Consider the following 14,232-nt stretch of genomic DNA (forward strand, 5'->3'; position numbering starts at 1 on the left):
CTGGTCTAAGGTCTCCTGAAGGTCTCTGAGACCTCAAGTAGTGCCGTTTCATTACTAAAGTTGGATCTGAAGCCAGACTGGCTCTGATGGAAAACATGATTGGATTCCGCATAAGTAGTGATAACCTCATTCACATATTTTTCCAGCACCTTCATGAAGAAGGGGAGCCGGGATATCGGGTCTGCTTTTGGTTTTTTCAATAGGGGTAACATTTTTGCCTTCTTCCACGTGCCCGGGACCTGTCCGGTCTCCAAGGAAGAATTCACAACCCGGTTAAGCGCCAGGTTAATTGCCTTGCCAGAAGCTGCCATTATTTTGGCTGGACATGGGTCAGACGGCGAACCAGATTTAAGGGTCTTCATAATTTTCAATTACTTGTCTAGAGATATGGGGGGGAATTGCAAAAGTGGCGGACCTAATAGCTGCACAAGAGGTGTGAAAGACACACAAAATTCCCCCTCTGACCTTGGCCTCACTGAAAAGGAATTCTTGATCGACTTTATTTTCTCATGGAAATAGGAAGCTAAATGGGGCAAGCTCCTCTGCTCGTAACTGGAGCCATTTCTCAAGTTCTTCTGCATCCTTCTCCACATTTTCGTGGAAAGGAATTGGATGAGTATTTAAGGCCATGTTAAGGGCGTCAACTGAGATTTGGCTAAAAGGCCTGAAATTACGAGATGGTGGCCTTCCCAGTGTTTTACTAGGATTCCATACCATCTTAAACGTAAACCCTAGCACCGCATGATCAGTCCAGACTAGCGGGACTGGGGCTAAAGCTGCTACTATGTCAGTAGAGAAGATTTGGGCCAAAATATGGTCTTTCTCAGGGTTTCTTGAAAGATATGCGGTAGCATTTTAAAGAACTCTCCGCCTGTACCCATATCACAAGTGAATGCTTCCAGCCAGCCACCTCTGGTGGATCCACATGTTTCCATCTTTTCGTTATTAATCTTTTCGCAGTGATCAAACCCAGATCACGGAATCTCGAGGTGATCTTATTGTGTTTTGATCTATCATAGAGTTCCAGTATGCAAATCTCCCATGACAGCGGTAAGGGCATGTCTGTACATGAGGCTAGTGTTGTGACTACCTCCTGCCAATATTGCTGCAGGGATGTGCACGCCCAAAGCATGTGAAGCAAATCCTGCATCTAACTGCTGGCAGCGCGGGCATGTAGAGGTGGCAACACGGAAATATCGATTTATTTTGTCAGGCGAGAGATACGCCCTCTATATGATAAATGTCTGTATAAGTTTGAATCTGGAGTTCCTTGGTATGTGTTTGAAGCTTGCCAGTACAGCATCCCATTCTTTATCAGTCCATGGCCGGCCTCTATCTGTCTCCCAACTAACGCAAAGCTGCGACATCAGCTTGAGAGTGTGCGTAAGGAACGCTTCCACTAACCAATACACCACGTGGGAGCCCGCTCCCATGACATGTAGGTATTGAAGAAGCAGATGTGTCGGTGGTCCGTCGTCAAGTCCCCCAGGCCCCTGATAGTGCTTTCAGAAGGGAGGTGTGTAAGAGGAATTGGCCTGCTGGCAACTCAGCATCCTCAGCTAGTGTCACAAACGGCAATAGCGCACGGTTACTATAAAGATCACTCAGCCAGGATAGGGGCATATGGGAGGGTCACATGCGTTAGATACAAGCTTCCCTTATAACATTGTATCGCCAAACCTATATGTAGTTGTTTTGGCCTTGGAAGTTTCGCGTCGGGGTGAAACTAATGACAGATCTGAGAGCAGGTCTAGGCCTGTGCCACGGTCGCCATGTCTTCCAAACTCTGACCATCGAGCCATTTTGTTGCCCATTGGAGTTGGGCATCCAAATAATACAGTTCCATATTAGGGACAGCCAGCCCTCCCTGGTCAGTGGGAGAGTACAGCTTCTACAGAGCCACTCGCGGTCTCCAGTTGTTCCATATGAAAGACCGGAACAGTCGTTGTAATTTGCAAAAAAGTTTGGGCAGGACATAGATTTGAAAAATAATACAGCAGCCTAGGCAGTACAATCATTTTCAACAGAGCTATATGGCTCATGACATTTAGAGGAAGTGTCTTCCAGAATCACATTTGAGCTTGGAGTGCCGATATTGCTCTCGTCAAATTACCTTCAAATATATCGTCAGGTATCCGATATATAAAAATCCTGAGGTATCTAAATGTGGTGGGGTACCATGTGAGAGGTGAGTCATTTAGGACCACAGATTCCTCTGCTATGGCAGCGGTGAAGGGATAAATCCCCGACTTGGCCCAGTTAACCTGGAGTCCAGATATTTCCTCAAAGGTTCTGAGTATATCTGCAATGGACGTCGGATCACAGTAACATCTCAAAGGTATAATAACGGATCATCCGCGTATAGGGTAACCCATACCATAGTGTGTAGCCCATCCCCTAACTATATGCTCCATGCTTCCCCATTCTCCGGAGCATCATCGCCAGTGGCTCCATTGCTAGAGAGAATAGCAACAGGGACAAGGGACAGCCCTGACGCATCTCATGTCTCACCCTGAACAGTGGGGCGTTGATACAATTGGCGAACCATGTTTAAAAAGAGATCTAGCACTTCAAATTTACCTAGGACTGCCAGCAGGTAAGGCCATTCCAGAGAGTCAAAGTCTTTCCCCAAGTCAAGAACCAAACAGCTCGATCTAGGCCAACTATGTGTTGCATATTGCTGTATTCTAAGAAATCTGTGAATATTAAGAGAGGTTCACCGCGCTGGAACAAAGCCATTTTGGTCAGGGTGTACCAATGTTTTCACTACGGGAGAGAGACGCTTAGCCAATAGTGAGGCAAAAACTTTGTAGTGAGTATTGAAGTGCGCTAATGGGCGGTAGAAGCCCAGGAGGTCGGGGTTCTTATCAGGTTTAAGGAGGGAGACCAGCTGGGCCTCGTTTTGTGTATTGTTAAGGGTAGAATGATCTAGCATGGTTTCATATACTTTCAATAACTGTGGTATCAGAATGCAAGGGTATGCTCTGTAAAACTCAGTAGGGAGACCATCAGGTCCTGGCAATTTCCCATTGGACAATGAAAAAATGCTAATGCGGAGTTCCTCTGATTGGAGAAGAGCATTTAGGTCCTCGCATTGGGTGCTTGTTGGCTTCAGTAGATCTAGGTCTCCCAGGTTAGGTTGCAGCTCTCGGGGAGTGGCCTGCACGCACGACTTATATAAGTTCTGATAATGCATGATGAATGCATCATGGATGTCCTGTTGTGTATAAGCAACTCCCTCGCTTGCCGTCTTCACTGATATGATAGGCGCAGATGAGTCCTTTTGGCAAATGAGCCATGTAAGCAGCTTGCCTGCTTTATCACCTTTTGGTGCGTTCGTGCCAAATGAGCAGCGTAGTTCAGACACTTTAACCGCTCCAATAAGCGTGCGTGTTCCACTCTGTATGTATCTGGCTGTCCTCGAACTCCATCTGTGGCAGCTTGTTCAGTAGTGGCCAGCTGCCGCTCTAACGTGGTAAGCTCCCTCTCCAGTTGCACACGTATGCCTGCTTGCATCCCCAAACAGTGCCCTCTGACGACCACCTTAAAGGCGTCCCATTCCACCACTGGCGAAGTGGCCGTGCCTACATTTTCATCAAAATATTGTGCCACCATTGTGGCCAGTAAATCATGGAAAGACGCGTCTAAGAGGACATCCGGCTGAAGGCGCCTCACAGGGATTGGCGGTGTCTCAATCTCCCAACATAACTCAATCAAATGTGGGTTGTGGTCGGAATGTGTGCGTCCCAGATATGAAGTGTCGGAAATACATGGGAGGAGGTCATTCGACACCATGAAGTGGACTAAGCGCACATGGAGCTTGTGGGCTCCAGAATAGTAGGAGTATACACTGTCCAGCGGATTCCTGAACTGCCACACATCAGTGAAGTGCCATTGCTGTGCCCAATGCATTAAGGTTTTCGCAGCTGCATGAGTGGCTGTGCCCGGCAAAGGAGGGAATGAGCGATCCAAGGAGACATCCAGTGCACAGTTGTAGTCCCCGCCTAGAACCTTGAGTGTGTCATGCCATGCGGATAGTTTTTTGCGATATCTGGTCTAGGTAGGCTGACTGTTCTGGGCGCATATAGTGAGGTCAATACTACTGGTCTGCCATCCAGTACACCCTGGACCATAACATATCTGCCCTACCTGTCCACTATTGTGTCTGTTACCCGAAATGGAGTACCTGGTCTCACCCATATTAGGGCCCCACGTGCATAAGCAGAGTAGCCAGTCGCATACAATTGCCCCCTCCATCGTCTGTGTAGGCGAGTGACTTCTACTTGGCACAGGTGTGTCTCCTGAAGGAGTGCTATTTGTATGTGATGTCACTTTAAATAGGAGTATATAAGTTAGCGACGCTCCGGACTATAGATCCCTCACATTCCATGTTCCTATCCTGACAGGTGCCATATACTGTGTGTGTCAGAGATATCAGCAGTCCCCTCCAGCTCGAGGTCGGAGGGGGACAGTAATGAATATAAGAAACCCATGCTTATACACATTATCGTACAAGAATTAACTTTACAGCAGTCGTATCCCCGATCTATGGTGATGCCATAAAAACAACTTGCAAAAAAGAATACCATGAGAGCAGTTCTACAACAGGCAGTTGCCCAATCAATGCAATAGCATACAACTAATGTCTGGGGAAGACTATAGCGCACAGCAATATGGAGGCTTACAGTGACCAATCACAAATGAGTAAAAAGATCGTCCCTGACAGTTAGGCCCAACTCTGGCTAGCCACAGATATAGGCAGGGCAGTTATTCATTCGGTATACATAATATTCCCATAGAAGGAGGGACCTATAAGGGGAGCTCTACGACAGATCTAGCCGTGTCACAGAGCAGCTACCACCTCCCGACCACCCCGCACTAAAAAGACAGCGCATAGGTAGAAAACAAATTCTCTTATGCTTGCGTGTCCGACAGGGCCCGTTATCAAGAGGCCGATGACGAAAAGGAAACACAGAGTTGTAATTGATACATTTCTGAACAATATCATCAAAGGTCTGTGGAGTGACATGCGGCAGCGCACAGGAGCCCTGGGAAACAGGGATATTTTCCGAAATTTCATACTCGATGGGCGGCCCTTGTATGTTAGAGTCTAAATTGGTGTCTTCAGCCGGCGAGCAACTAATGTTCGCCACAGCTTGCACCGCTTCCAGCTGCCCACTTAGTACCAATTCAGGCGATGGGCCATCGGGGACTGTCATTTATGTTGTCTTCTTTGGTGTCGTCGCAGAGGGGCGTCCCCTATTGTCTCCTTTAGCCCTGGTTGTGATGAGCCATGAGCGTCCAACCACTCTTCCACACTCTCCAGGGTGTTGAAAAAGTGAGCTTTACCATTTGCGATGACTCTCAACTTCGCAGGAAACGACAGCGAATATTTAATCTCATTCTGTTGCATGCGTCGCTTCACCGCATGTTAAGAATGCCGCTGTTTCTGTACTTGGAGGGTGTAGTCCGGGAAGATCATCACTTTGTGGTTATCTACTTGCATGTCTTGCAATTTCTGGTTTTCCTGGAGTATGCCATCTCTATCTCTGTAATTTAACAATCTAATCAGAAGTGGCCTTGGATTTGAGCCCGAGGGTGGGGGTCTGGCAGGCACTCTGTGATGCTCTCTTGACAATGAAGTACGAGGACAGGGCCTCTCCCAGCAGCAGCGTTCGGATCGAGTCTTCTGCATAATGTACTGAGTCCCTCCCCTCAACTCCCTCCGGAAGGCCCACGACAAGTAGGTTATTGCGACGGGCCCTGCCTTCCGCATCTTCTGCTCTGTCTCCTTCTGCTGCTGCAGTGCGGTCTGCGAGCTTTTCGTGATCCGCATGCAGCAGCGTGAGATCTAATGCCACCTTATCTATTTTATTTGGTTCATTGTCTCACCCAGGTTCTCCACCGCCGCCAACACTGCCTCAAGTTTGTGTGACATTTGATCTGTCGCCTCCGAGCTCGCCAACTTATCCACCTGTGCTCGTGTCTGAGGGTGAGGGGCCGCCGCATCCCCGTTGCCAATCTTTGTACGGCCCCCCGCGACATGGGGTAACAAGCGATAAAGACTAGGCTGGTTGCAATGCCTTTGTGATACTTCTAAAGTAGCTGCCGGGATCTGCGTCCGCCAACAGCGTCAATCCAGGCCCAGCGCGAACAGGACCTGCCCTATTCGTTTCCAAGTCACAGCCCTCTAGACGCAGGGTCAGCCGGACCAGTCCCACAAGTGTCCAACACAGTACCACAATTGCAAGGAGCCAGACGTGGCAAGCATACCTCACACCAGTGTGTGACTTTCCCAGGACCATGACCTGCCGGTCACTGGGCACCAGAACGAGGAGCTTAGGATGTGGAGGTGTGTATCAGGTTAGAACCCGCAGGTCTGGAGTATTGCTGGCAGCCTGTTGCAGGGGACCTCAGGGCAGAGTCATCATGTTCTCCGCATAAAGAATAGCCCTGGAGGTCTTCCTGGTGGCCTGTTCACCACTGCGCAGCTGGCCATCGATAGCACATAAAGTCTAGGCAGCACAGGCAACACTAGTCGCAGCATGAGGATCCCGCACATTCGCCTCATGGTACCTTAAAGCACTTGGGTGGTACGATGGGGACTGGGAGCTGCAGACCGGGCCTTTGTGTGTGAGAGGCGGGTTCCTCACGGTGTCAGACAGGCCTCATTGTCCACATCATACCTCTCGTATTTCACTTGCGCCGTCCCCTGCCAAAACGGATCCTCGCTACGGACCCTGAAGTCTCCACAAAGGGCCACAACCGAAACCAGTGCCTGGATGCCCGCCTGGGCCTTGAGGGCAGGGCAGATCCCTGGGCTTGTCTGCCGCTCCACAGGCGACGACACAGCTCCTCAGTAAAGATTTTTGGCGCGCACGGCAGTGCCAGCCTCCTACCTTCTCACCGGTCCGGTCAGGCCTGATTCGAGCCTCCCTCGACTGCCCGCTGTACATGAGGCAGCGTAAATCCCCAGCATATGATGAGGCCTGAGGGGCGGGGTCAATCCCAGGCCTCACGCTCAGCAGCACTCCTGGCGTCCTGGAGCCTCCGTTGGCCAAAGTTCATGCGGCAACGCCTTTTGCCGGAGTACGGGAGTTATGGCGCTCTGCCACCGCACTGGAGCTCCAAGGTTATCTCCTAGGTAAGATCAGCGAGTCGCTGCCCCTGCTTCTCAGCTATGTGCGGATATATGCAGTCAGAGATGGGAGCCGAGGACGGAGCTCTACAGCAGCACGTCCGGCTCCATTGCTGGCTAAGCCATGCCCCCCTGTGTTCCCACTGATTGATTACGGCCAGTTGCAAAGCCCAGTAATATTTCCAGATATCATGCAGTGCAACCCTCTGTCATACCATCCTCGTGTCAGTTTCGCCGTGGCTATTCGCAGGTGCCTTCCATGCCACAGTAGTGCTCTGATCTCACCTTCTATGGCCTTAAAATAGGACACCAGGACAGGGAATGGTGCATTTTCCAAAGCGTAAAGAAATCGCAGGAGCGCCATCATTTTGAATAGGGCAGTTCGCCCGAGCAAGGAGAGCGGCAATTATCTCCAATGGTGAACATCTCAATGTGGTTGTGTCAGTTTGGCTTTACGATTATGGGTGTAGAAGAGATCCGGGTTCGTTGTGACGTATATCCAGAGATATCGAAAGCTGCCTGGTACCACGTTCACTGCACACTCCGATGGTATATTGTAGATTTGGACCAATTAATTGTGTATCTGAAATACCTGCTATAACTGGTGAATATATTCAGTATTCTGTTGATAGAGGAGCACATCATCGGCATACAGAGATATTCTGTCTTCCCAGTCGTCTGCCCAACGCAGCCCCCGTATCAGCAGGTCTTCCTGAACCCAGGTCGCCAAGGGCTCAAGCATTAGAGCAAAATTTTGCAGTGAGAGGGGTCAACCCTGTCTGTTTCCACACAGGAGATTGTAAACACTGGAAAAATGGCTATTTACCACCACCCGTGCTAGGGGTTCGGTGTAGAGAAGCAGAAGCCACGCAAGAAACTTAGGACCAAAACCCAATCGTTCCAGTATGGCAAATAGATATAACCATTCATCTGTGTCGAAGGCCATGCGGGGACCGAGGGATATAACCACAGCCTCTTCTTGTATGGTCTCTACCCGACCAAGCACTCCCTAAAGATGAGGCAGATTGAGTGCCGTATTGTGCCTCGGCATGAAGTCGGATTGGTCCAGGTGAACCAATGTGGGAATGATTTGTGTAAGTCAAGACACTAGTATTTTGGCTAGAATCTTAGCCTCTGCATTGAGCAGTGAGATGTGGCAATAGGAGGTACATTTTCCGCCGGCTTATCCCTCTTTGTGAATGACCACTGTGGAGGCCAATCGCTGGCCTTCTGGAAGCATCCCCCACTGCCGTCTCTCTAAGTACATATTTTGTAGATAATGGCCTGCTCTTGAGGCCACCAACTTATAAAGCTCTATCGGGAGGCCCTTCTGTCCCATTGCTTTAACTAATTGAATTCTACGGATCACTTGGGCCACCTCCTCATCAGTGAGGTCACCCTCCATCAGTGCAAGGTGTTTGGGTGTAATGGTGTAATGGTGAGGTGTGGCATGTTTTCCAGCAGTTCTCTGGCATCTTCTGCAGTGGTTTGAGTTGTGGAAGTGTAGAGAAAAGAGTAGTGGGTAGCGAAGGCTTCAGCGATTTCTTGCAGACTTTTGATAATTGCTCCAGTGTAGGAGTTTAAAGTGGTGACCCACCAGCTTGCGAGCTCACACCTCTCGAGCCATGCCAATAATTTCCCAGCTTTATTACCCACTTCATAAATTTGTGTTGCACTGCAACCCTCTTCTTCCAATCTGCCCCAACCACCGTTTCCTCAATCCCATCACAGGCAATGTCAGGAGGGGTAGGTGCCACATATGCCAGCTGCACTTGGGTACTCATCCAGCTACTATTGCATCAAAGGCCTCCTTGTCACCTCCAGCGGCGCCCCTTCTCTGTGACCTGTGCTCCGACCAGCTCAGACACTGCTCAGTCAGAGGCAGCTTCCTCCCGCTCTGATTCCGCGACGCGTCTCCGCTATGCCGCACCACAGGATTCAGTACTGCCTCTGCCTCGCCCGGTCTCCGGCCTGATGTTGGCGGTGGCCCCCGTTCACCGTCTCTGAAGGCTGCAGTTGCAGGGCAGGCGTAGGGAATCACCAGCATTGGGTTACTCCCAGGGTTGGACTGGGTTAAAAAATCGGCCTGGGCACACCCAAAAAAGTGGCCCACATTTGCGTATTGCCTTTCTGCAAAACACTGCTTCAGCGAAATTTTATTAACTTCACTTAAATATTAAAAAAAGCACAAATTCACACAGCTGAGCCACACATGAATGCAAGTGAGACCATTTCTGCTCAGGCCCCCTGGCCCCGCTCAATCAGCATACATTAATGGGCCGGCTAGCGAGAGAAAGGGAGTGATACCTCCGCCCATCTACCTTTAGAAAGGCCACTCAGGCATCCACTGGACCGCTGGCGGCATCCTAACAGCACAGACAGACCCCGGGCTGCCCAAAAAAGCAGCCCACAGCTAGAACTCGGATACCGGCCCTTCAGCCATTTCCCGAGTGCCCGCGTTACCAATCCGACCCAGGTTACTCCTTCCAATTCATGCAGCAGGTTTTGCTTTCGCCGTGTCTTGGCGATGCCACCCGTCCCACGGCTTCCAGAGCGTTTCTCAGCTCCAGATCCCAGTCTGGAGCCGCACCGACCTCCAGTGAAATTCACACTTTGCTGGGTGCATCAAGTGGTTCTTGGGGGCTGAATTATGCCCAGTGCTGTCTCAGCATGCAGATTTGTAGCAGATATTATGGGATTTAGGTGGTGGGTCGCGGGAGCCTCTCTAGTGAGCGCCCATCTTCCTCGGACGTTGGCCACGACCGAGAATGTCATTTATATTTTTTCCCATGACAGAACCCCAAATTGGGGGTGTCGTACTCCAGAAAGAAACAAAGCTAGCAAAAGTAGATTTCTCCCAGTGCATGTGGGATATTAGGGACTTTTTCTGCATAGAACCACCTTTGTTGATATTGTGGTCCCTAACAGAATGGAAGCCAATGCTAATGCCTCCAAAAGAGACGTGCTCTCTTTACATACAGCACAGTGAAACAAATGAATGGGCATGGATGATTGAGTAGCACTATGACTTTAAGACAGGCTAAGACAACCAAGCAGCCCCTGCATCCTAAACAAAACAACCATGAACCAACAAATAAAAAAAACTGTTGAGTAAAAAAATTAATATGTCAAAGATTGCACAGTAGGTCTTATGTCTAACAAAAGGAATATGCAATGCTCAATCACCAAAACTTAAAGGGGACGAAATAGGACAATATAACTATCCGTGAAATGCCTTGATGGACACTCCATACAACAACGGAAAATAAAGAAAAATTCAGGCAAACCAACGACTAAAATGGGCTGACCCACCAGCCCCCCTCTATTTATGTACTACTTATTACACAGTTTTAAAGAATTGATAAGATATAGATTTCGGAAAGCAAAAGACATAGCAAGTACACAATGTGGCCTCTTTAGCAGTCTTACAGTTGTCAGGCTCCTAATGCCATCAATGTGTCAACTTATCTCTGGAAGAATCACGATATTGAATCAGAACAAAATCTGCATCTTTGCTTTCCTCGCAGCTCTTCATCCTCAATTATCTTTCGACTTTTGCAATTTATTTTTCTATTTTAATAAACTAAGCCCTTTTCACAACAATATATAAGCACATTATATCCACCTGAATTTGCATACTTCCTCCTCTAGCACTGGATGTTAGGTTCGATCATGTTTCTCGCTTTTTAAATGTTGGGTTCTTAGTCGAATACAATTTTCATCAGACACAGCTGCCACTAGCCTCGTGTTATATCAGAACATTATATAGCATCTACTTCTTCGGGAGGGCAAACAGGTTACTAAGCATATCCAAGTTTTCCACATGACATTTATGAAATATATTTAGTGGTGCTTTTGATATAATATTTTAGCCACCAGGAAGCTAAGAGTTTTACATAATTTTTGTTTTTCCATAGATATGCTTTCTCTGGGTGTCCAGCAAGCATTGCCTTCAGATCCACCACAATGTAATGAGGTAAGTGTCTCTAACCACAGTGTAATGGAGTGCATATCTGCCACCGCGCCGAAAATGTATTGAAGTGTATGCTCTCCCATCACCATGTGGTTATCTTCAACTTTACTGTAAATGTAATAGAGTGTATGTTCCCCCGCCACCATTTCACTTCCTGTAAATCTATCTGTTGATTGTTTTCTCTACAAAGCTAATGCCACATGTACACAGTGAATGCCCTCTCATTACACACCTTAGATGTTTACAGGTCTTTATACCTAATTCATCAAATGTACCCTGCGGTGTCACTTACCCTCCTAAATATTAAAGGGAGCACTCCTATCGGCCAAATGCATGAAGGTGTTCACCTCCCCTCAATGTATCGATTTCTGTGTCTCTCACACCTCTTAGATTTACTCAGGCTAATGCCCCTTCACTCCTTGGATGTACTTAAGTGAGTGTCCTCTGATCCACCAAACACACCTACGTGCCTGCAACCCAAATGTATTGATATGGCATCATCACACTTATTGAATATACACAGGTGATTGTTTTTGTCATCCATTAAACACACTTTGGCATATATCCCCTAGTACTGCATCCCACCTTCCCCCCAGGAGTACACTGTGTATACAGTTCCCAGGTGAGCATCCACAACTCCATGAAAAACACCCTGGACAAGCCACCCACCATAGTGTGAACAGGTGAGCTTCCTTCACTCATGAAATATATGCATCACCCATTACTAGTGCAAGAAGGTGAGCTCTCCTCTACAAATTAAATACACCAGCTTAGTGCCACAAACTTCAAACTTAACTAGGTGTTTACTCACCAACAATATGTAGCAAGGCGTCTACCACATTCCTGACGTACCTAGGAGAGTGCCCTCACACTTCTTGAATGTAATCCTATGACTGTTCATGTCCTAAAATTTAACAAAGTGAATGTCAGTTTTTACCCCAAATGTTACAAGGCCAGTGCAACCACTGCAAAACGCTTCGGGGAGAGTCACACACCCGCAGAATGTGCATATTTCTTCTACTCGCAGCTCCAACCCTGCCTAACTTGTGGTTCCCCCACTTTATATGGAGGGATGGAGGAGAACATTGGACAGTTGACAAGTTTATTTCAGTTAATTAAAAATCCCATAAATGTACACCTTACAAAACAATAGATTCACAGAAATAATAAACAATAACCTCTTCCAGGGGGGCAGTATCACCCCTTATGCTCTTGTTTCACATTATACCCCATCTTATCTTGCATTACCTCTTCCAGAAAACCAGATATATAATGCAAATGTGACAGTGCAAGATAAGCTAGAAGTGGAAGGGTAGCACAAAAGAGAAACAAAGAAGAGGTAAACTCATTCCTGGACATTAGTATCGCCCCATATTCCGTTGTTCCACCTTGTTACCTATTGTCTTATACACTGCCTCTCATAAAACCAAATATAAAGTGCAGGTGTGTCAAGACAACATTTGCTGAAAAATGGAAGAAAAGATATCAAGCTAAAAGAAATGTACTCAACCCCTCTGATACTGCAACATCTACAATTAGCATTTTATCTGACAATGACCTATCCACGTTTTCCAGTTAGTGAAAAATTCGCTATAAAGTGCAAAAGATTATATTCAGTAGAGTCAGTTCAGAATATTTTCCTCATAGTGGCCCATCGTATGCTCTTGGTCCTTATCCTTCCACATCATGTCCTGTAACGCTGCTTCCATTATGCCCAGTATAAAGTGCAGGTCTATACAAAGCCACTGTATAATGTAACAGTGACATTGACCACATTGAACGGTGTCAGTTTAGAGCTGTTGCTTGTGCTTGTCCGCATTTCTAATACATTTTATAGAAAGCCGCAACCATTTAGACAAAAGACTGGCATGACGGCATGTTCTGATGCAACAAAGCCTTACGTTCAGTCAACAGCTTGGGGGAAATTGATACAATGTGAGTCAAACTTTCCGTATGTGAATTACACAGCCTGCATTTAGAACACAGGTTTCCTTGACCATTTTTGGCAGCCAATCAGTAGTTTGACTAGAGCCAAAACGAACATGAAGCAACTTGCTATTAACAAACAGAATCTCATTAAAGCAGTTAACATGATTGTGGGCGTTTTTTTTAAATAAGAGTTAATGACGGTTCATGCATGGCTTCTTTTACTGAAGTCTTTTTTTGGCCCTACTGCATGAGATCTTCTTTATTTGTTTAATTAGAGATGGTTTAAAGAGGGCATGCAGGAATGTTGATTCCCAGAGTTCATTTGCTTCAAGGTCATTCAAGGCCAGATCAAAAGCCAGTGTACAGCTGTTTGTGTTTTTTTGCTATGGTAATTTGAATGTATTTCCATATCTTAGAACGCAGTGTCATCTGATCGGACATCCTTAATAGTGACATGCACTTAAGTAAAGAGCCATGTTGCACTAACACTTGGTTTAACAGACCAAATTCCAGCCACGGCTGGGCCGGGGAGGCATTTTACAGTAGTCGAAAAGGAATGCAAAATGCCGTACTTTGTGCAGAATTTAGAAAGGCCCCAACCATTCCTAGGAAAGCCACTGTGCCAAAGCTAAAGCTGATTGTTGGAATATGTTTGGCTTTCATCACTGCAAGAAGAAGCGCCAAAGTTATGGTTTGCAATTTGCGGTGTAAGGATTGAAAAGCTGCAATGAATGGATGAAGTCTTATGCTTTGATGAGTTTAGATGCAAACAAAAAGATTGCGGTCCTGCAGCCAGACACCAAGGTATGTGTAGCAAGTGTCTCTTGAGACCGGAAGGCCACCCAGTAACCAACTACTTTTCTTCCTGGCCTTCCTTCCGAACACCACGATCAGAGTTTTTGTGAGGTTCACCACCATATTGTTTTTGGCACACTCTGAAGCCCAATGCCAGTCAAGTTAATCAGAACCACATTATCAGCATGCTGCAATGAGATCACCTGACAATGTCCCATCCTTAGTGGATGTAATTTAGCTGTGCCAAGCAATGCACTTCAGTCAAATATAAACATATTGAAAAGCACTTGGGCCAAAATGCACCCTTGTTTCAGGCCACTCTTGAATTCTATTTTGGTCGACAAGCCATTATCAGAATCAAGTTTGAACATTGTTCAATTGTTTGGGTGTAAAAGTT

At 47.1% G+C, this 14,232-nt stretch overlaps 1 protein-coding gene across 2 annotated transcripts in view; it reads left to right on the plus strand.

Moving 5' to 3' along the window:
* Positions 1-14,232, plus strand: part of LOC144767333 (proton channel OTOP2-like) — a 319,185-nt gene that overhangs the window by 76,844 nt on the left and 228,109 nt on the right. For both annotated transcript variants that reach the window (XM_078650816.1, XM_078650815.1), the window contains exon 3: positions 11,056-11,114. In XM_078650816.1, the coding sequence (XP_078506942.1) occupies positions 11,056-11,114 (59 nt within the window). The remainder of the gene's footprint in view (positions 1-11,055; positions 11,115-14,232) is intronic.

This window comes from Lissotriton helveticus, chromosome 7 (assembly GCF_964261635.1).
Source record: "Lissotriton helveticus chromosome 7, aLisHel1.1, whole genome shotgun sequence".
In the NCBI taxonomy this organism is placed as follows: domain Eukaryota; kingdom Metazoa; phylum Chordata; class Amphibia; order Caudata; family Salamandridae; genus Lissotriton; species Lissotriton helveticus.